General features: G+C 50.5%; 2 protein-coding genes and 1 long non-coding RNA gene across 9 annotated transcripts in view; 2 read left to right on the top strand and 1 right to left on the bottom strand.

Moving 5' to 3' along the window:
* The first annotated feature begins 1,049 nt into the window (after positions 1–1,049).
* IQCF1 (IQ motif containing F1) lies at positions 1,050–6,260 on the top strand. Its single transcript, XM_073230428.1, is given in 6 exon segments — positions 1,050–1,115; positions 1,833–1,937; positions 2,072–2,134; positions 2,915–3,054; positions 3,056–3,239; positions 3,241–6,260. Coding segments are annotated over 6 exon segments (1,041 nt in total). The 3' UTR covers positions 3,724–6,260.
* A 4,637-nt stretch (positions 6,261–10,897) lies between these two features.
* On the bottom strand, positions 10,898–12,382 carry LOC140848298 (uncharacterized). The gene is made up of 2 exons (XR_012128877.1): positions 12,264–12,382; positions 10,898–11,180 (listed from the first exon to the last, which is right to left on the bottom strand). It is a non-coding gene; the product is annotated as an uncharacterized lncRNA (long non-coding RNA).
* Positions 11,180–25,961, top strand: part of RAD54L2 (RAD54 like 2) — a 96,433-nt gene continuing 81,651 nt past the window's right edge. The window contains exons 1-3 of one of the 7 annotated variants that reach the window (XM_073230652.1): positions 11,180–11,764; positions 14,077–14,137; positions 25,816–25,925. The gene's annotated coding sequence lies outside the window, so the exon portion shown is untranslated. Of the gene's footprint in view, positions 11,769–12,370; positions 12,392–14,076; positions 14,138–25,815; positions 25,926–25,961 lie in introns of those variants that run through there. The other 6 variants (XM_073230649.1, XM_073230648.1, XM_073230647.1 and 3 more) reach the window with 6 other exon arrangements.

The raw sequence follows: 25,961 nt of genomic DNA, 5'->3' as shown, positions 1-25,961 counted from the left end.
GGCCTGCAGGGTTGCTACTGAGAAATTCCCTGAGAGTCATCCTGGCGTTTCTTTACATGTGAGACATTTCTTTTTCTCTTACTGCTTTAAAAATTCTCTTTGTCTTTGATTTTAGACAGTTTTATAATAATATGTCTTTGATAACATTTCTTTGGATTGCATCTGGGGACCTGTGTATGTCACAAACTGATGGGTGTCCAAATCTCTTCCCAGATTTAGATGTTCTTGGCAGATATTTCTTTAAATACGCTTCCTGCCCCTGTCTCTGTCAGCCCTGTGGGGGATTCTGAGGCTTTCTCAGAGCTTTTCTATGGATATGCCTGCTCCACCCTTCTTGCTTCCTCTTGTGGAGGGAATCCTTAAGATTATATGAGTTCTCCCAGTCCTGCAAAGCCAGGCCAGATTTGGGCAGCCTCCTGCCTGCTTTCCCAGGGGGTGGTGCTTGATGCCCGAGTCTGTGTGCTTTCTCCTAACCCTGCAGAGCCGATAGGCTTTCAGGGCCTGCTCACTAGCCACCTTCAAAGGCTCCTACCTGCCACCCTTGGGCCTGCACAGGGAGCCAGCTTTAGGTAAGGCTGTGTGTGTATGAGTGGCACAGTGTATTAGGGCTGTCTGTGTGCATTTGGGGGATTGGTAGACGTGGCATCCTCAGCAGCTTGTGGGCAGGCTTCCTGATGGAGTCTGCCAAGCAGCTGGTAGGCTCTGCATCCTTAGTATTTTGAACCCTCTCTGCTGTTCTCTCAGTTCCTCCCCACTCCTGGGTTACGCGGCTCATCTCACTGTGCTGAAAGGTGGGAGAAACGCACTCCTCAGTGACTGCTGGGGCTCTGACTCTGAAAGGGGTACCAGGGCCTCATCCTGCCAGCTGGTCTTCAGAGGACGGGAGCAGGCAGAGGTGAGGCCCCACCTAGGGTCTTGTGGCGAGTGTCTTTGCATGGTTCAGAGCTAAGAACTTCTGTAGTGGTTGCCTCTTATCCATCAGATGGAAGGCTTGAGTCCCTCAGGGGCAGAAGAAGACAGGAGAGCCTTTGATTGCATTGGAGCCTGTGATGTGGCCCCAGCTGGTCCTGGGGGCCTTCCGGAGTGCCCTGGGCATTGTCTGGAGAGGTCAGCCGGTCAGTGCTTCTCTCTAAGGTAATCACTGGTAGCAGCTGGGTGTATTTACCTTTCTTCCCCCTTCATATGAATTTACAACATATATGTGTAATTAGGTATCTTGATGGTTTTACTTACATAAATGGGATCATAAAAATATGCAATGTTTTCACCTACACATATATCTTGGATATACTTTCTCATCAGCATAATACATCAAATTCATTATTTTTTAACCATTATGTAGTATTCTGTAGTATGAAGACTATAAGCCACGAAATCACCCGACTTTATCAGTTGCCGACTATCTCTACGCATCAGTAGTCCAGCGTTCCTGGTGTCTTGTGTTTGTAGCTGGGCTTTGGCCATTTCCAGCAGGACAGAGTGGACGACACTTTTGACTTCTCCTTAGAGGGGCTCCGCTATTGGGAGCCACCCTGGTGCCTGAGTCAGTCACCCTCATGATGTCATAGGCCCCCCTCTGCTCTTTCTACCCATGCCGTGGCCAGAGGGACACAGACCTGAGGGGATTTGAGCCATCTACCCCCAATCCATGTGGGACCAATGGTGAAGAAGAGACAGACAAACCAGGCGTTTTAGGGACACCCCCACAGAGATGAGGGGTCCCCAGGCATCTGTGCATTCTGGGGAGCCCTGTAAGCTCGGACTGTGTGGCACACTGAGTGGGGGGAGGGAGGAGGGGCTTCACTCTGCCTTTTCCTCCCTGCTGACTGTAGGAGGACCAGGCTGAAAAACCCGCTGAACCCACTAAAGTTGAGCTTCAGCAGAAAGAGGGGCAGACCAGTTTATCCTCAGAGCCACTGGCCTCCAAGAAGGTGGAGGTCAGAGGGGCTCGCCTTGGAGGCCGCTGGTCCCTGTGTCCTCGGGCTTGGGGCTTGTGTCTTCTGTGTGATCCAGAGCTGAGGACAGGAACCAGCTCATTCCTGTCAGTCTGCTCTCCACAATTCTTTTTCAGGCTGAAGATTTGACTGTGGTTGCTGCAAAGAGAGTGGATGATGCTAATAAGAGACCCAAGGAAGTATGACATCCCCTCTTCCCCTGATCATGCAGGGCTGGGGTGGGGGGCAGCTGTGCTTCTGGAAAACGATGGCCAACGGATGGGAAACTGGGCTTAAAGTGTGCTTGTGTGTGTGTGTCTGTGTTTGTGTTTGGTTGTTAATTAGATTTACAGTGTGAAAGTCAACAGAAATGGAGATGGGGGAGAGAGATGGGGTGGAACTTTATGGGGTGGAGGAAACAATGAGAGAGCAGGTTGCGGATTGGAGCTGGAGTGAAGGATGGAAGGGCAGGATTATCAAAGGCTGCCACTTCTCCAGCAGATGAGTGGGGCTGCAGGAAAGGGCCACGGATCTTGGTTAGGTGGGCAAGCTCCCCTGTGGGCCGCAGTAACCCTGTGGCTCGTGGGTCATGGTGTTCTTGCCCTAGGCTGGCTGTGGTCCATGTGAAACTTGTAGCCAGGGCAGGTGTGCTCCCATTTTACAGATGGGGACTCTGAGACTCAGAGGTCACTGTGATGTGGCCATGTCCCTTAACCAGAGACTGGTAGAGACAGGGTTTCATGTTCCAGCCAGAGTCCTGCCCTGTGCTCCTGAGGCTCAGGAGAAAGGTTAACTTTATTTTATTTTATTTTTTATTTTTGCTATCATTAATCTACAATTACATGAAGAACACTCTGTTTACCAGGCTCCCCCCCTCACGACAAAGGTTAACTTTTGATAGGGAATTGGGGTCCCAGCCTCGCACACCCTGGGGCTGAGGTGGTGGGGGACATTCAGTGTCTCTTGTTTTTACTTGCAAGATCCCAGGAAACAAAAATACCTCCCCTCCCAGTAATCCAGAAGCTATAAAGATCCAGGCGTGGTGGCGGGGCACCCTGGTGCGCAGGACGCTGCTGCACGGGGCGCTCAGAGCGTGCGTCATCCAGCGCTGGTGGCGGCTGACTGGGGGAGCTGCTCCGGAAAAGACGGCGGACGGCCCTGGAGACCTTTACATGGAAGGAATGGGCAGCAGTCAGGCTGCAGGCCTGGGTCCGCATGTGGCATGTCCGCCAGTGGTACTGCTGCTTGCTGCACGCCACCCGCGTCATCCAGGCGTACTGGAGGTTCCACTCCTGTGCTTCCCACGGGGTTCATCCAGGGCCACTACAGAGTCATGGCCAACCAGCTGCACCTCGAGCTGGAGGTCCTGCGTTGTGAGGGAGTGTATTCCCCTCCCAATAAAGCAGTGATGCGGTCCTCGCCCAGCCTCTCTCTTAGGGACAAGCCCGGAGGTCAGAGTCCTGAGGCAGAGTGTCCCCTGCTCGCTCTGAGGATGCGGCAGGGTGTCGGAGGCCCCAGGTTATCTGCAGGGACAGACTCTGAGCTCTCTGCACGGAGCAGGCTCAGAGAGCCCCACTACACGGAAGGTGAGGGCTGTGACCTGGTCATGGCAGGAGACCTGCAGGTTATGGGGGAGCTGCCCCACCGAGGGCAGGGAAGGGATGACGCTGCCGGGGGGCACAGGCGTGGACGGTGGGCTCCCTGGAACATCGCTTGGTGCCTTGCAGCCCCGCCCCTCCTCCACCCTCCCCGCAGGTGTCTACTGAGACCCCTGGAGCACCTCAGGTAGAGGTGTGGAGAATGGGGAGCGTGGGAAGACCCTGCGATGCTGGTACTCCTGTGCGCAGGGGTCACCCACAGAGGCCAGAGGCCACTGATATCTTGCTCTCTGTGCTGTGTCCCTGCAGCCAGGGGCCCCCTACCGTCGTATCCCACCAGGCTCCTCGGCCCTGAAAACCTCCCTGGGCTGGTGTCACTCCTCTGCTCCTCAGCCCTGCAGAGGCTCCTCCCTGCCCACTGGCTTGAGCCCAAGCAGGTGCTGGTGGCACTCAAGGCCCTGGACCATCCCTTTCCCTAAGGATACCACACCCACCACGGGCCCGCCCTGGCCTCTCCTGAGTCTCCCTCCATCCTGGACCCCCTTGCTTCCTCGGCTGCATGTGTGGGATCTTCCCTGTGCCCTGGGCGCATAGGCACTAGGATCCCTCCCCCGCCACCTCACTCAGATCCCAGTGTGAAGCTCCCTGCCTTAAAGCCGACACAAAGGTATTTAAATACACTTTTACTGAGGTGTAATTTGCATGCATGTGATAACATGTATCCATTTTAGGTACATTTGTTTTTTTTGGACATGTCTGCACACCTATGTGACCATTGTGACAATCAAAATGTCAAACATCCCATTATCTACAAACTTCCCATGCAGCCCCAGCCCAGCCCATCTGGGTGACCGTGCTTGGTCTCCACTGACCACAGTCTGGTCCACAGCATGTGGGTTCACAGCGTGCCCTCATCAGAGTTGGGCTTCTTTCACTGAGCTGAGTTTTAAAGATCTGGGTTGGAGGTTTCTTAGGTTTATTTCTAGTAACAATGAGAATCAGAAGCAATGGAAAAGCACGAAGATGCTGGTATCCTCATGATGTGAGGCTCAGATCGAGTCTGGGCAGAGCTGCGACCAAACGCTGGCTGTTCCACTGAGAAGCTGTGAGGCCAGGGTAAGCCGCATGGGGCCTCTGCACCTTAGTGCCCCGTCTGTGAGGTGGGGTGAGTCCCACCACTCCACAGCCGGTGCCGTGGACAGCAGGACGTGGTGCAGGGGGCCAGACTCTGGGGCCGTCGGGGCTGCAGGGCTCCCAGGGGCCTGGCTCACACCTCTGTCTTCAGACGGTCCTAGGCCTTCACTGATGTGTGCATTGCGACCCACTGTCCAACCCTTTCTCCCACTGGCTCCTGTCTTCCCCATGCCCCATCCCACTGACTTCATGCAGACGCTCCCCCGGCCTGCAGTAGCTTCCTCTCCATCTCCCCGATAGACCTCTGGCCTCCCCCGTACTCTGCATGCACTCCTCAGTGACCCCGAGGCTGCGACCTGAGGGGACCAGGGTCTCATGACACCCAGGTGGGTCTTCAGAGGTCAGGGGCAGACAAGGTGGGGTCTGTTCGTGCAGTGCCTGCCCCTCACCCATCTCCTGTGACCTTGCCCTCTGTAGAAGGGGAGACAGGAGATAACTGGGGCCACCGAGATGGGGGCCCTGCTGGGCCCAGGGCCTTCATGGGTTTTCTGGCCTGAAGGCTCCTGCTCTCCCAGCGGCCTGATTCCTAGGTGACTGACAGGCCAGACACAGGGTCAGCCACAGTGCAGGAGCTTGCTGTCCCCTCAGTTTCACTGTCCTCATCAGGGATGGCCATTGCTGGTTTTGTGTGTATCTTCCCAAACCCCACCCCCTTAAAAAATTCATGTCTTTATAACACAAGTCTGTGAATATATGCCTATACTGAGTTCATCTTCATTTGATGAACCTACTAACCTTGCTAAATCTCGTTTTCACCTTTCTGTATCAGGACATGGAGAATACTCTCCCTTTCTGATTATTATTTGGTATACTGTTTAAATGAACTGGAATCTATTTAATGAATACCAGCCAGGCTTTAAGGCCAATCATTATATCCTTTTATGTCACTGGGTCAGTATTTGGGATGTTCCCCTTTGTGGCGAGAAATGGCCATTCTGGAAGGAGCGGAAGGCCAAGTTCTAGGTTTCCGACCCAGGGCTCACCCCCTGGGGACCTTTCTGATGCCTGTGTCATAGGTCCCTTATGACATCAAAGCTCTCTCCCTACCGCTCCTCTTCCTGCCAGAGTGTGGCTAGCAGAGAACAGACCTGGGAGTGGCGGGAACATCTTGCTCCTCACCATGGACAATTCAGTAGCGTGAGGCTCGAGGGAGCTGGCCATCTGCATTCCCTCCAAACCATGGGTGTTCTTTAAGAGAGTCAGTCCAACCCCAGCCTGCTGGGAGAGCATATACTTCACACAGTTTCTTCAGGATGCGCCCTCTCCTGCATGTCCTAGATCCTGGGACAGCCCCGGAGGCCGTGTGTGGCTGACGAGCACCTCATCGCGGGGAGAGCAGCCTTACTTTCTCCCATGTTTTTCTCTCTAAGCTCTGATTCCAAGTTATAGTCAAAGATGGTGAAATCACGTCGACAGGACAGAGCTTGAGGGAGCAAAGGCCCCCGGCTCTGTCATCCAGGTGTATTGGCGCAGGCAGAGGTGCCACGCCCGCAGCTTTTTCCAGGGCCATTGCAACTTCAAGGAAAACCAAATGAATCTTCAACTTGAAATCTCTCTGGGCTCAGAGGCACATAGGATACAACAGTGCATATCCATTCCAATAAAGGAATGATCGGGTCTGCTGTATCTGAGTCCCCAGCTCCTGTGCTCAGACATAGTTCAAGGATGTCATTGAGCTAAGGACAGCAGATGCTGGCCATTCACAGCCGCCTCCTGGGGTCGCCTGGGGCCCCCTGTAAAGGTGCTGGGTGGGGGGCCTGTGGCCGGTTAGCAATGTCTTCCGCTTTCAGCGGGGAGGAGGGCAGGGGGTGCAGGCCCGCCAGTCCCCAGACCCAGGACACCCTTCAGCGTGGGCTGTGTGAATGGTGCCCCCTATCGTCGTGCAGCCTGGAGGCCTGGGTGGCCTGATGCTCTTACTCGTTCAGTGTCCTCCCATTCGATTCAGTACGTTCCACAAGCCCTCTCCCTGGTCTGGCCCGGCCACACCACATCTCTGTGTCTTCCCTGGCACCCTCCTACTGTCCCCGTCCCATCAGGCTACCCTTCCAGTGCTGTGCCCTCGCTGCCTCCTCTCCACCGATGCCCTTCCGGAAGGAGCTGGTGCCCCCAGGTTTGTCTCTGCTCCGGGCTCCCTTCTCGGGGCCTGCTCTGACCACCCCGTCTACAGGGCCCCCACGTGGGCTGTGGCTCCTGACTGGCCCTCCTGGGTCAGAGTCCCGCCACTGCTGGGTCCTCCGCCTCCCTCTCCTTCCTGTTGGTCCACTAGAGGCCGCGCTGCAGGAAACAGGGCCTCGGGTCAGCGCTGCTCCCGGACCTGGGCAGTGGGCTGCCCCTCCCCTCGTCAATATGAATTGTGTGTACTTTCCATGTTCTGTATATTATGATGTTCTGACAGCTTCTAAAAAATTCCTGTTTTGGGCGAGACTCCCCCAGGGCTGGGCTGTTAGGGACAGTGAAGACTCAGCCCTGAGCAGGCCTTTGATTTACAAACTACCCAGTCCAGATCCACCCCTTCCCGCTGTCCTGTACGCCCCAGAGGGCAGTCCTCTGCCTGAACCATCCCTGGTCAGGCCCCAGATCCCTGGGGCGTCCCTAGCAGCTTAGAGCCCACCGAAATCACTCAGAGCAGCAGTGCCAACCTGTACTACCCTATCTGCCTCTCCCACTCCCAGAAAGGCCACGGAAAAGCAATGCCTGCAGCCCCTGCCCTCCCCATGCCCCACACAGCCGTACTGCAGGCCTCCCAGACGCCCAGTCTGGGAAGGGGAAGGGACCACACCCAGGTTTTCGGGGTGGCACACTCATCCCACACATGCTCACTGACACCTCTCACAGGACAGATATGTGTGCCTGATACACAAGCATGCCCGCCTGTGCCCTGACACTGTCCCCAGAGCCAGCACCTTCTCATCCACGGACACACAAGCACAGAGCTGCAGAGCTTGGTCTGGCACCCACCCTCTCCCCAGTGATTGGAAGGACACTCCCTGGCCTCTGTGGAGGAGCACGGCTGGGCTCTGTCTGTGCCCCTCTGTGTGGTGCGCTCAGAAAGCAGCAGCCACCGTCCAAAAGGGCGAGGAGTCGAGCTTCCGGGCTGCCCAGTGGCAGAGAAAGGGCAAGAGCTGCCCAGCCTGAGCCCAGAACCAAGGGCCACATACCTGGGTCGCTCCACCTGCCCTCTCCCCCAACATGCCCTGTCCTGGGGCAGGAAACCAACTGCACCAGGTCCTCTGGGCCTCAGCATGCCCCTCCCCCCTTCCCCCGCCTCACCTCCCCACCACCTCTTTTCTCCGGTCACCCACTTCCCGGCTCACTGGATCGGGCGTTGCCACCAGCCTGGTCCCCACCCTGATGCCACATGCCTGTGCCCCTTCCTGCAGCTTCCTTGGGCCAGTGCCCGCACCCATGCCCACTCTGCTGTTGGCTGAACAAGATCACTACTGTGAGGAGTGACGGGGCCACCAAGGCGAGGAGAGGGGCTACCCGTCTCTGGGGACCCCATCTGGGCAAAGGGAATTCCAACTGCTCAGTAGCGCGGGGTGGGTGCTGGCTGTCTAGGCGGATGACCCGTGGTCTGGGCTGTCCCAAGCTGTCCCCAGGACCACCTCCACCTGGGTGGTTTCTGTGCCCCCAGTACTGCCCACAGGAGGGCCGCGATGAGGGCCACCCCAGCATCCCACCCTGAGGATGTCCCCGACCGCCACTCCAGGTCCTGGTTCCAGTTCAGCTTATTTACCACTGCCAGTGCACCCCCAGCCCTCCTCTCACCTGGCCCTCTGCTCCCCACGCTGCTCCTCCCGTGGGCTGTGCAGTCAGCATCCGGGACTCTGGAGTCAGAAACACAGCAGGCACCTCGCTGCACCTGAGTTCAGGGGCCAGGAGACTCTTTCTCCGGGTGCCATTCGGCTTTGCCTGACAGGGCCTCTGGAATTGTCCTCATGCTCTTTTGATGTCGGGGCTGACAGCTCACCCAGGAGCAGAAGATGCCCAGGGCAGCCTGGGGTGGAGGGGACAAACTCTGCCCCTCCATTTTTCCCCCCTAAGATGCAGAGAAGAGGGGGACAGCAAGGTGGGCTCCCTGCCCCCAAGCCAGGCAGCTGTGGATTCCAGGGGCTTGTGTTCCGAAGAATCCAGGTGGAGCATCAGGACCTGGCTACTCTGAGGAGGATAAGAAATTCAGGGGGGCGGAGTGATGGTGCTGCGGGCTTCCCAGGGAGAGGCAGGGAAGAAGGGCTCTCTGCCCCACGGGTGGGGTGGCAGGCAAGGAAGAGCGGACGTCCCCTAGGGCCAGGCCTGGTGAGTGAGGCTCTGCAGTGGGCTGACCGGCTAGTACAGGACTGGGTTCCATGAGCATGTGTTGAACCAAATATTAGGGGTGTCCTGAGGGGATTCCGTTTCATTCAGGAGACCCTGGGGATTTGTTACACAAAGGTTGAAAGCACACAGCCCCTGGAGCTCCTGGGTACGGGCTCACAAACATAATTATAATAAAGCTGTGACTCCTTTGAGAGCAAATGATCAGCAGGTTCAGAGGAGGAAATACTTGGTTCAGACACTGTGGGAGTCCAGTCTCCCCTTGGGCCACCCCCGTCCATTCCAGGCTTTACCAAGTTCCCATAGCAGTGCTAGTGTGCGGTTACCAGCTGGATGCTCAGTAATATGGGCTGGGAACAATTCAGGCCATGGGGCCACCAGTCCCTCTTGCTAAGCCTCCATTCCCAGTGAGTGAACTCTGCTGGGTTGCCCACGCCAAATGTCATCTTGTGTGTGTTGCCTCCATGAACCTTTTTCTGTGCTTTCTTAGCACCTCATCCAACAAGTATTTATTGGGCACATTCTGTTCCAGCCCTGAAGCCAGAGTTATACAACTTGGCCTCTGTCCTGGCAGCTTATGTCCACAGGGGGAGGCAGAGTAGCAGGCAGTGACGCCACTACAAGCGGAAGCGCAGAGTAAGTGCCCGAAGAGTTTCAGGAGACACCTTTGAGGTCTACTTAGCTCATAGTCCTCTTTCCAAAACTGCCCAGGAACAGACCCGGAGACTATATGCTGGGTCTCAGGTCCCTCTCAGCAGCGGACTGGCCCAGGGAGAATGCCTAGATGGGCCAACTGGGTGCTATGCCTCAAGATTTTGGAGTCACGCTTCAAAGATGCAGAGAGCTATGAAGCAAGTCAGAGGGCGCTGGACTGAGTCCCAGAGGAGGGAAGGAAGGATATGGATCCCACCTGCAAAGTCCAAAAAAATACCCCCTTCTCCCCTTACAGCTAGTTCCTTGTTTTGCTTAAAGGAGCTTCAGACTCTTTGGGTGTCATCACAGTGGCCCTAACTGAGGCAGGAGCGGCCAGGCTTGCAACGTAATAGGGTAAAAGGAGGGGAGAGGGTAGGCAGGCCAGGTGAGGGGCAGGAGTGTGAGCTGGCTGAGAGGTGGAGAAGAGGACTCCTTTCTGAAGGCTCTGCCCCACCTCTCTGGTCCCTTTCTCCTCCCTTCGGTCATGTTTAGGGCTCTCACCGGAACCTGCCTCAACCCTTGAGACCAAATCTGTCTTGTGTGTCATACAGGGAGTCCAAGCTGAGAGGCCAGTTGGGGAAAATGCAAGGCCTGGGACAGGGAGGGGGTTGCAGTGCTAATCTGACCTCGGGATGCTGAGGGACGTGAGCCAACTGTTGAGGCATCCTTTGCCCTTTAAGAGTACAGGATGAAGCCCCTTACCTGAGGAGCAGGGAGCCTCCAAAGACGTGGAGCATGCTGCTTTCTGACACAACACCTGCTGTTTCCAGATGGATACTGAAACACCTTTGGACAGGCAGAGCCCTTTCCTTACTTCTAGGGGATAATCTGAATGGAAAGCCAGTGTGTATGCATGTGACACAGTGACAAAACTGCATTCAGGTTCAAGTGACTGATACCTGGAGCCTTTCTGGGAACCTCCTTCAGAAAAGGGAGAAGGGTATCAAGGTGAAATTTCCTGAGTCTCAGAAGCCAAGGGGCTGAGAATGGAAAATTGAACTGAAAGCTGGGATACTTTTTGGGGCACCTTCTGCAGATCTAAATTCCCATCCATAGTTTGGGAACACACACTGTATTTTTATAACCTAATTTGCTCCAAAAATAACCAAGTCTGATATCTAGAGGTGTGAAGGCCCAGAAGAGGAGGGAGGTGGGGAGGAGAAATAATTTTTTATTTTTTATTTTATGAGGAAAACAAAACCTTGAAAAAAACCCAAATGCGCTTTCAGTACTTTGTCATTACTGTCCCGCAGGGCAGTTCCCAGCTAGCATCCTAACTGCCTCGAGTGTCAGTGGTCAGGAGAGGCCGTCCTCGTCCCTGCTTGTCTTCTAGCGAATTCCGAAGGCAGCTTCATTCCAGGAAACCGGACGGAGGTGCGGGAGGAGGGGAAACAGAGGTCTAGGTCGCGCGTCGGTGTCCGGGGTCCCGGAGGGCTGCGCACAGCTTCTGCAGGAGGCGACAGCCCGCGCTGAGACCCGTGTCGTGTCTCGGCGCCAGCGCATCATCCCCCCCGGACGGGCCTCGGAGGTTGTCCCCGAGGGAGGAATGAGGAGGCTCCGAGGCTCAGCCCGGGCGCCCGGCGGCCAACGTGACTGTCTGGCGGCCGGCAGGGCGTCGGATTCGTCCCCAGAACCATTCCCAGGCGGATGCCGTGCCTTCTCCAACAACCAGCGGTGGCGCAGACGACTCCGCCCGGGGACCGCTCGCCGCCCTCCCGGCGCGGGCGAAGAACGGCCTCCGGTCGGCGCTCCGCGGAACGTTCCTGTCGGCGGCTCGTGTTCCCGTCCGGGCGGCCAGGCGCGCCGGCCGGGAGGGGGACACTTTCTGGAGCGGACCGCGAGCGGAGGCTGCGAGCGCCGCTGCCGGAGGAGACCGACGCTCGGCCCGAGCCAGCCCGCGACCTCGGGGCCTCACCGGCCGCCTCCCGCCTCAGCCGCCCCAGTTCTGCCGCCGCCGCCGCCTAGGCGGGCGCCGCGGACCGTGCGGCCCCTGGCCCTGCCCGGCCTGGCGCGGCCCGGAGCCGCGGCGCGGTAGGTGAGTGCTGGTGCCGGCCCCAGCTCCCTGCTCGGGCCGCCGCGACCCGCAACAATGGGCCGGTGGGGCCGCGGCCCTGCCGCTGGTGCTCCGAGGCCGGGGCCTGGGGGCGCTGGGTCCGACCTGGGAAACTCGAGTGGCCATAGGCCTGGCGGGGGTCTTGGCCTCGGCCCGGGGCCTGGGTGCTGGACAGTTAGGGTTCTTGTAGCCGGGGAAGGCAGTCCCAGGGGCAGGGAGACTTCCCTCCAGGGGCGTGCGCTCTTGGCGCCCGAGGCGGACACCCTGGAGGCCGACCATAGCGGGTGGCTGGGGGGCCCAGCATTTGAAATTCTAGGGGCCTCAGTGTGCCTGGTCCCTAGGGGTGTCGGGATGCGTCCCCCTCGCCCCCACCTCACCCTACCCCGGACCCCGAGGTCTGTGAACTTGGCGGACTGGGGTCTGGCTGGGGAGAGGAGGCATTGAGAGTTCATCTTCTCTGAGGTAAACGATGATTACCGTTCCCGGAGAGGCAGGAGGTCAGCTGGGCACAGGGGAGTTGAGCCCAGAGTTGGATTCACGGGGGCCCAGAGGCGTCCTGGCGGTGAGTGGTTATCAGCCAGAGAACTTGTCACAAGAGTGTTACGGTGAGTAGTCTTGGCTACCTTGGCGTTAGGGCGAGGCTGCAGTTGGGATTGGGGGAGTGCAGAGGAGGATTGCAGGCCTCTGAGGTTGGAGAATTAGCTCTCTGCGGGCCATGATGGCAGCAGTCTGGGGGATGAACAAGGGAACTTTGCAGAGTGGGCTTCCTGGTAGAGAATGACCTCTTACTGCGGGGGAGTGGGTGACTCAGATTTGTTAGAATTAGGGTGCCTGCTAGCGGATGTGCCTGACTATACTGGTGGCTGGGCACTGGGCACCGAGGTGGGTGGGGCTGGAGGGGCCTTTGGGGACTGAATGAGTTTGTGCCTGAGTGGACCATTCCTTCTCCAAATCAGAATGGTAGCTGCCATTGAAAACATTTTAAGTAAATAATTTCTTTGTGGTATTTGTACCCAAAGCTTTCCTCTGTTCGTTTTTATTTCCTCCTTTGTTTTTGAATTGTGACTCATACTTTCTTTTCAGCAGTGGCTGTTGTTTGTAATGATAGACAAACTTAGGCACTATAGTGTATGTAAATTCTAGGGGTTTTCAGTCCAATTCTTATAAATCTCAATTAATTTCAGAGCCTATTTTCCACTAATTTGTGTATCATTGTTTAACGTGTGCAGCCATAGAGGAGGATGCAAAAACACTGAAAATTTGTGTTGTTTAAAGCTCTTTATATCTCTAAGCCCATGAAACTGCATTTTCTCCTAGTGCCATGGAGTTGTTACACTGAGACTCTCAGACCTTAGTGATTGTCATTTTAGCGCTTACAGGACATTACCTTCACTTGAAGTGTTATCCGTCTTCAGTGAACCTGGTCTGTACACTGTCTCATCTGTAGCATTTAAAAGGCAGTGTGCAAACTCCAGCTCAGAGGCCCGCAGCTGTGCACCAGCACCCTGTATGTAGTGTTCAGGAAAAAGTTGGTATGTTGTCTGTAGATGAGAAAACACACTGTATATGAAAGGAACAGTATCAGAATCATTGTGCCTTCTGAGTTTAGAGTGTGAGGAGGTACAGCCTCGTTGGAGATGTGAGGCGATTCTGTTTGTAGTTGTACTGACAGTTCTGTACTGGTAGTTATTTTTTTCCCCTTAATCTTTGAAAAATCATGTGCTTCCCTTGAATTGTACTCTTTCTCTCTCTGTCTCTGTCTCTCATAAATTTCCTATCTTAAGTAATTCATTCTTTCATAAATCATTCTCTGTTGAATTGTGCCAGGCCCTGTGTTGGGTATCTCCACAATGGTGATATTTTTGACACTTTAATAGCAGTAGTTCTTAGTTCAGAAGTGGCTGTAAGTCTTTGAAGAAAGAACTGATTCAGGTATAGTAAGTTTTTAATCAGTAAAGCCGTTGAATAGAGTTTTTGTGAAGTATTAATTTTGACTAGTGACAATTGATTGTCTTCATATATTTCCATGGAGAAAGTTTAGCTATAATGTGTTCCCATTGGTAAGGGATTGTTTTTGCATTATTTTACTTAAATACACCTGTTAACTTTAAGTACTGTAGACAGACCAGAAGGTGAGCATTTTGTTTCTGGGTGTGTCTGGATGAGCAGTGATTTACAAATCCTGTATATGTGCTTAGCTTCCCTAGATAGCCATCATATTTGCTGCCCTCTGTGGTTTTGGGAGCCTGAACATGTTGCTTACCCCCTTTATCTGGTTCTCTGTGTCTAGGCTGGGAGTGTCTGCTGTCACTTGGAGTGGTGTCTCCTAGAACAGGAGGAATAAGATTGAGGTAAGGCTTAGTCTCTTGGAAATTGTTTGCCTCTTAATTTTTATTGCATAAAATATGTAAATTATATCTGAAAAATTTTTTTGCATTAATTATTAATCTCCATTCTGAACTAGTAAAATGAAATTCTGTCCTTTCTGTCCTTTGCTCTCTTTTCTCTTTCTCTCTCTATATATATTTTCATCAAAGATATATGAAGAAATTTAAAATCAAGGCATTTAGATAATACATAAATTCTTTGAAATATCTCATTTTCCATCTGGAATATTCACTTGATCAAAGAAAATAAAAACTAGTTTATTTACTGCTTAGAAGGCAAAGTCATTGCTGAAAGAAATGTTTTGATTAAGTACTGTAGTCAAATTGATCAACTTGAGAAACTTCTGGGAAGAAGGCTGAGTTTTTGATTTCTTTAGAAAAAGTCGGAGGTGCCCAGTACAATGGTCTTTGCCATCATCCTGCCTCTGCCTCTTGCTTGCTTTTTGACCTGGGTAAGTTGTTAACCTCTCTGAGCTTTGTTTTCTGTTGTATTTTTTTCACCTGTAAAATGAGATCAACATAAGCTCTGCAGGTTGTAGTGAGGCCTGAAGATGAGGGCCTAGTGCTTTGTGGATGGATGGCTCTTGCTGTGAGTAGCAGTCAGTGTGGCTAGTAGTAGTAATAGGTCACTCGTCTCAGCAGTATCAGTAGTGGGAGTGTAGCTGCGTGCTGTTCGTGGATAAGGGGCTCGGTTTCCTTGTCTGGTGAGGAAGGCAGCCTGCTATCTGCACCTGTTGGCACTCTGGGCAGGTGGTGAGAGGGTTTTCAAGGTGGTCTCTAATCCAGTACTGGTAGGCAGGAGTCCACACTAGAAAGTCCCAAGGTTGTTGCTGGCACTGGTAGGTTTTTTCCTGGCAGTTTGCATGGAGAAGCCAGGAGGTAACTGCTTGGTATGTCTGTTTTGGGAGCAGTGGTGTTCCCACCGTTAGTGTCGGGGTGTCCTGGCATGTGCTAGGCACCACTGTGCTACGCAGCCCCTGAGCAGGATGTTCCTCTAGCTTTCTTCTGATGGCATCGGAGACCTGGCTTTGGTCTTTTTGCCTGGAAGGCTGCATGTGTTGGAGAGATTTGACATCTTTTTCTGATTTGGGCAACTTTAATAGAATCTAGCCCTCCTTTCAGAAATGTTTTTGGTGAACAGAAGGTTCACAGGCTTTGTTATAGAATTGTTTGGTTTTATTTTTTCCTTTTGAGAGGTAAAAAGAAAGGTAAGAATGAGCTAGACAGCAATAATCAGAAGTAAGTGGCCCTTCCAGTCTTCCTTAGTCAATTCTCCTTCCATTCTAGGCGGTCTTTAGCCCTAGTTATATGTAAATATTATTCCTCTGGCCTCAGAGCACCACAAACATCTAGGTCCCGGTGCGCCTGTACTTCAGGACCTCACAAGGACCTTTGTAACCCAGCCTCTTTGTCTTCCTTTCTCGTCCCTCCTCTGCCGTACTTTTTCTGGCGCTTGAGGCTCTTGTTAGAGTGGCGCCTGCATGCTCAGGCTCTTCCTCCTGCTAATTTTCCTCCCATTCCAGTGCTTGTCTGGCTCTTAGGTGTAAACTTATAAGGAATTCAGGTACCATCATCTCTTAAAAGGCTTTCTTGATTCTTTCCAGATTAAGCAGGATGCCTCTCCTTCAGATGCCGTCTATACAAGCTTCTTTCGTGATCACACCATACTCTTAACTTTCGGTGTGTTTTCCTCGCCTAGTTTGTGACCTGTTTGAGGGCAGGCTTTTGTCTTGTTTATCCTTATATCCTAGGATCTAACCAGTTCTCAGTAGATGTTTGTTGAGGGAACAGAGGGATGACCTCAGCATGTGAGGTGGAGCTGGTGGTGTGAGGAGAGTTCCGGCTTCATGGCCGCATCTAATCCTGGCTGCAGCAGTGTCTCTGCTTTTGTATTTCCAGGTTGTTAAAAACAATATTTTATTGTGCAAATGTGTTGCTTATTCTGTACATTCACAGTTTTGAGGCTTGGGGGCTGTTACTTGCTCTCTTGGGTCTTGAAAAAGTTTCCACTGAAAGAAAAGATAGCAATTCATTGCTGGTATATCTAGGTCTTCCTTTGGCATCTACTGCTCTGAGCCCTTTGTCCTTATGTGTGGAGAAGAGTGACTAGTCAGTTTGGGCCACAAGGTCTCCACAGACAACTGCTGGCAGCCTGGGAATGGGTAATGGATTTAACACTAGTTTGTTGTGACTTTTGCCAGCTGATGTCCTTTTCAGAAACCCAGCTGAATTTGTATATATTTTCAGGATGTAAGATTATTTGCCCAAACTTCATTCAGGAATTTGAACTCAGTGACTATGAAATTATCTGTATTAGTTCTTTGTTCAGTCTAATACTGTACTAACACTGAGACTAATACATCAATTCTTTGTTCGAGGGCTGTGTGTTCTGAGTTATTAACCTGGAAGTTATGGAATTGTGCCTGTTCATTTAGTTACCTCTTGGTTCTTCTTAGTGGTGAAGTAGCTTGAGAGTGTGCCATCTGAAAGACTGTGATTCAGTTTACATGGTTGATCAGAGTGCAGAGGAGCCCACAGAAGGCTGGGCGAGAGCCTCACTGATGCAGTCATTTAAGGTAGGTGACAGATAACTGGCTGCAGAAAAGGAAACTGTAGAAAGTAAGTAGTCGGATTCAAGATAAAAATTGGTATGAGATAAAATGGAAAAGTGAGACAAAGCATAAGGCACTTTAAATATGGTAAGCAAGCCACTGTTGAATTGAAGACATTTTGTGGCAGTGTTAAGAGTTCAGAAGGAAATTGTGACAACACGCGTTAGAAGCAGTAACAGCAGGGACCTTGTCAGCCAGCATGGGCACACTGGCCTCGCCAGCACCCAGTGAAGGTTTTATAGCACTGTCGAGGGGAGTTACATACAGGCAGAGGTGAAAAATGTTTGCCTTATTGTGATGCGTGTAGTGTGTGCAGGTGTGATAGTACAGTGTATAACATTTCCATTCGCATTGACTCTGCCCTTCCAACCATCCTGTGGGGCAGATGTCCGTATTTTACGGGTGAGGAAGCACACAGAGGTTAGGTGGCTAGCTTTCCACTGCGCAGAGCTAATGAGAAAACTGGGCTTCGATGCCAGGTTTTTGGACTCTTAAGTTTAAGGCCTCTTTTATGTCCTCACAGGATATTGTTAGGGCTTCATTTTGGGATGATGGCCACTGCTTGTTCCAGGCTTTTGGCTAGTACAGGATATATTCAAAGAAGGTAGCACTGCCCCGGGGGCTCGGGCTCCCTTCCCACAACAGCTGCTTGCCTGTTTCCCAAGGCTTGCTCTTTCTGCAGGAAAGAGGGCTCTAAATGTGTCCTCCAGCTCCCTCATTCTTGACCTGTGACCTTCAGGGCTTGTGCTCCTTGATTTCCCCCCTTTCTTTTCTGTCATGATACTGTCATCACTCAGAGCCCCTTTCTTTCAGCAAGCCCTTGACGTTTTTACTTTTTTTCCTGATTATGCCAGTAATATATGAGCACAGAAAAATTCAGGCATTTTTAAAGAAGAGGACCCATAATTCCATGTCTCAGTGTTAATAAGCATTTGGTCTATATTTATCCACATATTTCTCACTCTATGCTAGCATGTGTGTATGTATGTATGTTTATGTGTATGTGATAAAGTAATTCCTTTTTACAGAAGTGGGATCATAGTATATTACTCTTCTGTAACTTGTGCTTTTTTTCCTTTAATCCCGTTATCTTGGGCATTTTCCCATTTTAGGAGATCTGTGGTATCTTGTAATAGTTACATAGTATTTATTATGTTGTATATCTGTGTCAATTTTTCTAGTCCCCTGGTGATAGACATTAGTTTCTATTTCTTAGCAGTTATAGCATCCTTGTGTATAAATTTATGCATACCTCTTTGTACACATTGTATACACATTGTATACACCTTTCTATACTCTGTATACTTCTTAGGATAAATTCCTACAAGTAGACTCCCACTGGTGGTGAGTGTTTAAAATTTTGCTAGATATTACCAAGTAACTTTCAAAAGATTATATCAATTTATATTTTTCTCTAGCACTGAACATTGTGAATTCTTTTAATCTTTGCCAATTTGAAGCCTAGATAACAGATTATTATTTACATATGTTACTGAGGAGGAAGAGCATCTTGCCAATTATGTATTTCATATATATTACTTGATGGATATATTAATTAATTGCTTAATCAGTATCTCCTTTTCTCCTCCCGCCCTTTTTGTTTTTACCTGCATACCAGGTAGAGCCATAGTGATTTTGCTCTCATGCTGCTCCCCCAGCCCTGAACTTCCTATCTCGTCTGATGCCTAAAAAGCAGTTTTACTGCATTTCCTCACCACCTGCTTTATCTGTGTCTCCTAATCCTCTGTGGTCCAGCTTCTGCTCCTTTATTTCTCCTGAATGCTGTCTCTGAGGTGAATTCCTTATTGCCCAGACACAGGTTTTTCCCTTGGTGTTTGTTCTCCCTTGTTTTGACCCACTCTCCACTCCCCACCGTCCTTGCAGGGAGGGATGCTGCACATGAGTGGCCTTTTTACTGTGGAAAATTCCAACATATGCAACAACAGGGAGTACAGTCTAATGAGCCCATGTACCCATCACCCAGTTTTGATAATTACCAACACTCCCACTGTTTGTTGTCGGCGTGTTTTAAACCTAAGTCTCAGACATTGTCACTGAGTGCTGCTTTAACCAATGAGAATGTTTTTTTTTAAAATTAGCTTGTCATTTCTACCCTAATAAAAATTAATGATATTATCTTAACAGTGAGGGCTTGATTTTTAATCCTGGCTCTGATATCTGGGCAGTTTAAGCTTGTCATCCATCCTGAAGTGTAGCAAGGATGACAGCAGTGCCCCTCCCAGGCCAGTGCCAAGCTTTCTCGTCACTCCCATGATGTGCTCAGCACAGTGCTTCCCCTGCGTGGAGACTCCCAGTGTCTGTCTTTGCTCTGTCTTCATTCATCCATTCAGCAGATTCCTGTTGAACATGTATGTGTCAGCTGAAGAGGAGACATTGACCTGGGCTTCCAGGGTTCTGTGTGGTCTTGATTTGCTGCCTGCCTCTCAGATGTGCCTTTTTAAAACCCCATCCTTACCCGTGTAGCCCAGGTTTGTTTTCCTCTTCTCTGCCCTCTGCGGTCTGGCCCTTGAAGACGAGCTCTTTCACTCCTGCCATTTCAGGCTGTTCAAGTGACTCAGTTCCACAATCCTGGATTCTTTACCAAGCAACAAACCCACGTTGCCTTCTGGCTCTGGGACTGCCTGGCCAGGGGGATGAGTGTAAAGTGCACTGAACTGAGTCTGCAGAGCAGGTCTGAGCTCAGTCTCGGCCACTAACCTCAGGGCTTGGCAACTCAGTTCCCTCTCAGTCCTGGCGTCCTCATTCAGAAGGATGGAACAGTGTATCAGAGTCCCAAGTCCTGTCCAGCTCCAAACCTATCAGCTGTGAGAAGGTGGTTTCAGAATTTCCTGCTCGGCGTGTATGGAACCATATCCACCATCCTGCTCCCCAAACAAGTCTTGGGCCTCCCTCCCCTGGCCTCTCCTGGGAAATCCAGGCTGCACCCTGCCGTTCTTCCCTTTCAATTGCTGTTAACATAGGGCTGATGACTACACGGCCAGTTCTTTAGTTCTTCCTGACTCCTGGCTCTCAAGGAACATACCTTTGGCCCTTTGCAGCTCTGCATCTATATCCGTATTGTTTCATTTGGCTGTGCTCAGGTTGTTTGCCCTCAACCTGTGTTCTGACCAGCCCATATTATGACCATCTTTCTAGGCTTAGTTCAGGTGGCACCTTCCTCCACGCTGGACGTGAGCCTTCCGCGGCTGACTCGCCTGACTGGCAGTGCATCTGCCGTGTCACAGTATGCCTGGTACTTCAGACGCTTGTGTACACAAGCCTTTCTTCCTGTCTCATTTGTAATCTCCCTGAGTAGAGGTACCAGATTTACAGTGCATGTACTTTTGCATCCTACAGTATCAAGCACAATTTATTGTGCTAATGGTTTTGCAATAAATAATGAATAAGTGAACTAAAGTAGAATTTGTCTCAAGTTAACATTTATGGAAATATTTTTAAACCAGGTATTCTGAGGTTGTGATGATTACATAGTTAAGAATGAAGAAGGCCTAGCTTGTGAAATGGCACTGATGGTACTAATTCAGGTACTCTTTTCTTTATCTCAAAATTCAGAGAATTCTCTGCTTTCCTGTCCTGTCTAAGAGTTGGGAAGATACTACAATTTAGCGTCTCCAAAGCGTAGCTGGTAATACTGTTGTCATCATGGAGTCGCTAAACGTAGTCATCAACATTTCTTGAAAGCTAACGTCCCATGTGCCAGCCAGTGTTCCGATTTCTTTTTCATGTAACTAAAAAAATAATCTTATACAAAATATGTACTGTTATTCTCATGCTGTAAATGAAGAAACCTAGGTTTAGAGAAATTGAGCAACTTCTTTAGTGTCTTAGAAAGAAGGTGGCAGTGCTAGACTCTGACCCAGTCTGTCTCATCTGGGAGCCTGTGTTCTTAACTGGCCCACTGCTTCTTGTTCAAAACATGTTTACTGCCAGTTGGCTCTTTTATGTGTTTATTTTCTAGCCCTCGCCTCTCATCAGATATCTTGCATGGGTTCTATCCCCTGCCACCCCATCAACAACCCCTCCGTTGTTCTTCCTGATTTTGGTGAAGGGTGTGCCCTTGTGTTTGCGTTTGCCGGGACTTCAGGTCTCAGAGTTATATTTAATTCCTCCCTTTTCTGTGCAGGAAGTCCTGTTGAGTTTTCCTTGGTAATAATGCCTTAGCTCTGCTCCATTCTTTCTGGCTTCTCTGCCTTCCCCTTGGCCCTAGCCCTCCAGGTCTAGTCCTGGATTATGATGACCGGTTTTCCTCCCTCTAGTCTCTTGGCTCTGCAGGCCGTCTGAAAGGATTGCCTTTCACCCACCTCTCTCCAGTTAAGAATCCTCCTGTGGTTTCTGTAGCTGGGCTTCCCAATAGCCAGTTTTTGCATGGTGTCACAGTCACCCCTGGGCTTAATTCAACTTAAAGCACATATAGTAAGTCCTCGACATAACACAATGAAGTTGATGCTGTTAATTTGCAGTTTAGAGATGAAAAAACAGGCTTAAAGAGACTGAGTCACCTGTCCAAGATCACTGTTGGTGGGAATTGGGATACTATGTATTTTTAACAAACAACCCAGACTCTGATATCCTGAAATTTTTAGAAAACACCAGGCAGGCTCCAGTGCGTTTTAGAACTCTACTAAATTCTGTCTTTCTCTGTGGCTCTGGTGACCCCTCTGTCCAGTGGCTCTGAAGTTTCGGTGGCATTTTGACTCTTGATCCATGCCTACCCTGCACATCTTTGCAGGTAGTATGCTCCATTGACTGGTTCTTTCCCTGCCTTTTGACGCTCTGTGTGGATGCCTCTCCTCCACTCTCTCACGGTCTGGGCCACCCTGGCTCCTTTGCCCAGATACACACACTCCCTGTGCACCTTCCATGCTTGAGGCTTCAGCTAGCTGAATGTGGCAAGAATTCCCAAGTCTCTGTCTCTGACCCCAATCTGTTTTGCAGCTGTTTCTGACATCTCACCAGTACGACTTACCTGCCCTGTTGATCAAACGGGAAACCTGGGCCATGGATAAGAGCCTGTGGTTTGGAGTTTGAAGTCTGGGTTGGAATAGAATTCTACTACTCTGTAGCTGGGTATATTTGGGGCAGGTCACCTAACCTCTCTAAACCTTAGATTCCTTATCTGTGAAATGGGATAACATTACTTTCCTTGCGGTATTGTGAAGATCCAGTGAGAAAATGTAGATAAGACACTTAACAATTTGGTCAGTGTTACTGGTGTCCTTCCTATGTGCCAGCTTCTGTGCTGGATGTTGGGGAGAGGGAGGTGAGCAAGGCTGCCCTCATGGAGCTTTATTTAGCTACTGGAGGCCTTATGGTTTTGCTCCTCAGTCTCTAAGGTTTCCGCTGCCTTCTCATTGCCATTGCCGTGGCTCAGGGTCTCGTCACCTTTGCCCAGACTGATGCAGCAGCTTCCTGCCCAGTTCTCCTGCTTCCATATAGCCATCAGACTGTGCTTTTTAAATCGCAAATTCATATGACAAAATTCACCTGCCTGAGATCCTTCAGTGGCTCCTGCTGGGGCCACAAAGACTGTGGGGAGGGTTGCCTAAATAAACGTACTGAGTCCACGTCTGAGCTCAGTGGCAAAGGGCTCAATGGCATAATAGTTATGTCTGCCGGGGGTACAGACAGGAAAGTGGTGCCAAGTGCTACATATTTGCCAATCTCCATATAGGACAAAGTTCACACTCTTTAGCAAGGTCCTTAGGGCACTGCTGGGTCAAGGTCTGGCCTGTCAACCTGACATGTCTTACAGCCTCCCATTTACTGCCCCCAGCCTCTAATCCCATGGGACTGTTCCTCTGCACGTGCCATTCCCTTTCCCTGAATGACACCTTCCTCCTCTGCGTAGGGATGAAGCTCTGTGTGGCCTTTAATATGCAGATCTGTTGCCTCTTCTGGGAATCCTTCATATACCATAAATTCCACCATTTCAAAATTTTCAATTCAGTAGCTTTTAGTGTATTCACAAGGTTATACAACCATTGCCACTATCTAGTTCTGGAACATTTCGTTCCTGCAGAAAGAAGCCTATACTCATTAAGCAGTCACTCCCTAGTCTTCTTTCCTCTACCCCCAGGTACTAATCTGCTTTCTGTTTTTATGGATTTGCCTTTTCTGGGCATCACAGATAAATGGATCACACTATATGGTCTTCCATGACTGGCTTGTGTCGCTTAGCACAGTGTTGTCAGGGTCCATCCATGTTGCAGGGTGTGTCAGTACTTCACTCCCTTTTATTGCTGAGAAGTACTCCATTCTGTGGATATGCATGTTTCATTTATCTGTTTGTCACCTGATGGAAGAAGGACCATAGCCATATGTTGTACTTGTCAGATTGCTACGATGTATGTTTACATTTCTGTGTCATGTGACTGGATGATCTCTGTAGGGATCCATCTGTCACTCTATAACCTGGGTTCCCTTACCTGTCCTGTGTAGCTTCAGTGCCAACCACTGCTGGTCAATAGCAAGTGCTTAGTCTGTATTTACTGATGAATCATTTTCTCTCTTTCCAGAAAACCTGACACTTTCTGCCTTTTCTGCGCTCTTCAGATCCAAGCCATGATTCCTTTGTGGAATGTCTCCTCCCTTCCACACTAGTCTAATTCTGCCTTGCTTCAGAGGTTGTCTCAAGCTCTGCTTCCTCCAGGAAGCCTTCTAACAGCATCCAAACCTCAGAGTCCACTGCTTCCTTTTCTGACCTCTGGTGTGTTTGGGGTCTCTATCGCTCATGCAGTACTGACTGAACGTAGTCTTACCAGTATCCTTAGCTAGTTTGACAGCAAGCTCGCCAACACTAAGATTCCCTTTTTGCACTCCCAGTACAGAGGCGCTCTAATTACATAATGGAATCACATCTCACATTTCACCTTATTAAACTCAACCATACACTTTGCAAAAGGGAAAAAAAAAGAACAGGAAATGACGCTTTCACTAGGGAGGTAATCTCTCCTCACAGTCTCCCTCGGGAGTGACCCCCCACAGGCAGCGGTGTGGTCAGCGTTAGTGCAGGTAACGGGCCGACACACCTGTGCGTTTAAAGGGTTCTTGACCACTGGCAAATGGTTTAGGTTGTGTGGTGCTGAGTTGGTAACTATTCTCCCGGGAAAAAAAATGAAGAGCCAAGGGCATTTTAGCAAGTTTTTCTCCCTTGAAGATTCATTTCTCTTGCTTTTCCGTAAGCAAAAGTGTCAAAGAGTGCCTGTGAGGCATAAGACCGATACCTTCCTTATGAGACATCAGATAGTAGGGGCATCAGGTTAGATCTCCAGCTGCCTAACCTCTCCTAAGGAGTCTTGAATCTTAATGTGAGTAGAGCATGTGGTTCTTACGGCTTACGTGACTCCTTTCTCTGGCCTGACCGGGAGACTCTCCATGTCCCAGACAGTCTTACACTTGGTGACTGCCTCACCTGACTGCTTCAACACTGGATACCCTTGGCTGTGGGTGAGCCTTGTAGGTGTGGGTTATTCTGGCTGTCTCCATATTCTTTCCTTCCCTATTCTCTGTCCACCCACTGTTGGTAGACTTGGTTTATCCAATTTGGTCTGAGAGGAATGCCTCTTTTCTGAGCTTGGGACCCAGTTTTTACTTAACTTTTGGGTAAAATCGTACAGCATCCCAGCTGCTGGCTCCAGAAATGAGCCCTCTGAAACCAGTTTTATTTGTTTAGAAATCAGATAGCACATGTTATGGTGGAGGACGTAACACATGTGTTGGAAATAAAAACAGGTTATCCCTAAGTGGAACCTGGGTTGCCTACATGAGAACCAGCATACTGATGTGCACTGGGCAGCCTCTGATCCCAGGGCTTCCAGATTGGCTGGAGCTGTGATATGACTGTAGTTTTCATGATAGACGCCATACAGTAAGCTTCACATCCGTGTAGGCTTTGTGTTGTGCTAAGTGACTGAGTGCTTGTTACGCAGGTCATATACTGCAGGGCCCTCACAGCAACGAGAGGGTAGGTGTTGTTTCCCCCAGGTGAGGGAAGGCAGGCACTTTGCTCCAGTTAAGTGGCACCATTATCCTGAGGGTCTGTGGCGCCAAAGAGCTCCCACGCCATGACACACTGCTGCCTCCACAGCCATGCTGATAGTAGCAGCTGGGATATGCCGGGCGCCTTGTCTGAGGAACAGGTGACAGCAAGCGGCGCCCCAGGCCCTGTTAGGGACACTGGAAGAGAAGCCTCATGTGTCTTTTGTCCTTTCCTGTCCACTAGACCTGTTGATTTCACCTCCTAACTGGTTCTCAGATCTGGCCTTCCCTCTGGCTTTTTCAGTGGTTTCCTTTCCTATCCTCTCTTACTCTACCTTCCATGTTTCTTGCAGCAAATGTTTCTTCCAAACCATGTTTCGAACTTACAATATGCTAAATACTGAGCTGTCTTCATAGTACAGGTTATGTTTATATTTATTTATCAATCATCTTAATAATCCTTGAAGATAGGGGTTACCTTCATTTTCCAGGTGAGGAAACTGTGGCCCAGAGAGATTAAGTGACTCGCCCGAGGTCACACTGAAAAATGAGCTGGGGTTTGTTTTCAGTTTGGAACTGCATTATACCTACGCTTCCATCCAACATTCTGTGGACCAGAGTAACGTTAATGAAAGACACATCTGATCATGTGGATCTGATCTTCTGTGTAGGATAAAACCCTGTCTCCTTAGCATGTGTTCAGGGTGCTGCAGGATTTGGCCCTGTTACTTTTTCAGGCTCAGTTTCTACTCTTCCCTTAATATGCCCCCCTTTATGCTCTAGTAATACAAACTTCCTGGATTTCCCTATACACAGTCTTCCTTGCATGTCCCTGAGGCACTGATCCTAGGGTTGCTTTGTCTGAATTCTTCCCTGCCCTCCCCCTGCCGTCATCTCCAGGTCGCATGTCTAGTCTTCTGCCTACGCATTACCTAATTCTGTCCGGTTCTTTCTTTCACACTCACTTGGGCCTCACTCTTACACTTGACCTGACTGACCTGTGTTTGCCTTTCATCTTTGTGTTCCCGGTAGATGATAGTTCTTGAAGACATTTTTGTTGAGCTGAACAGAATGTTTGGAGGTACTAGTCTCTAGAATGTCTAGAAGGAGACCTTCCAGAGATCACCAGAGCCTTCACAATGGTGAGCTGTCTTGTCAGTTTTAATAACTTGGGAGTA

This window comes from Manis javanica, chromosome 3 (assembly GCF_040802235.1).
Source record: "Manis javanica isolate MJ-LG chromosome 3, MJ_LKY, whole genome shotgun sequence".
NCBI classification, from domain to species: domain Eukaryota; kingdom Metazoa; phylum Chordata; class Mammalia; order Pholidota; family Manidae; genus Manis; species Manis javanica.
Note: the sequence above shows the minus strand (reverse complement) of the source record. Positions and strands in the feature narration are given on the sequence as shown.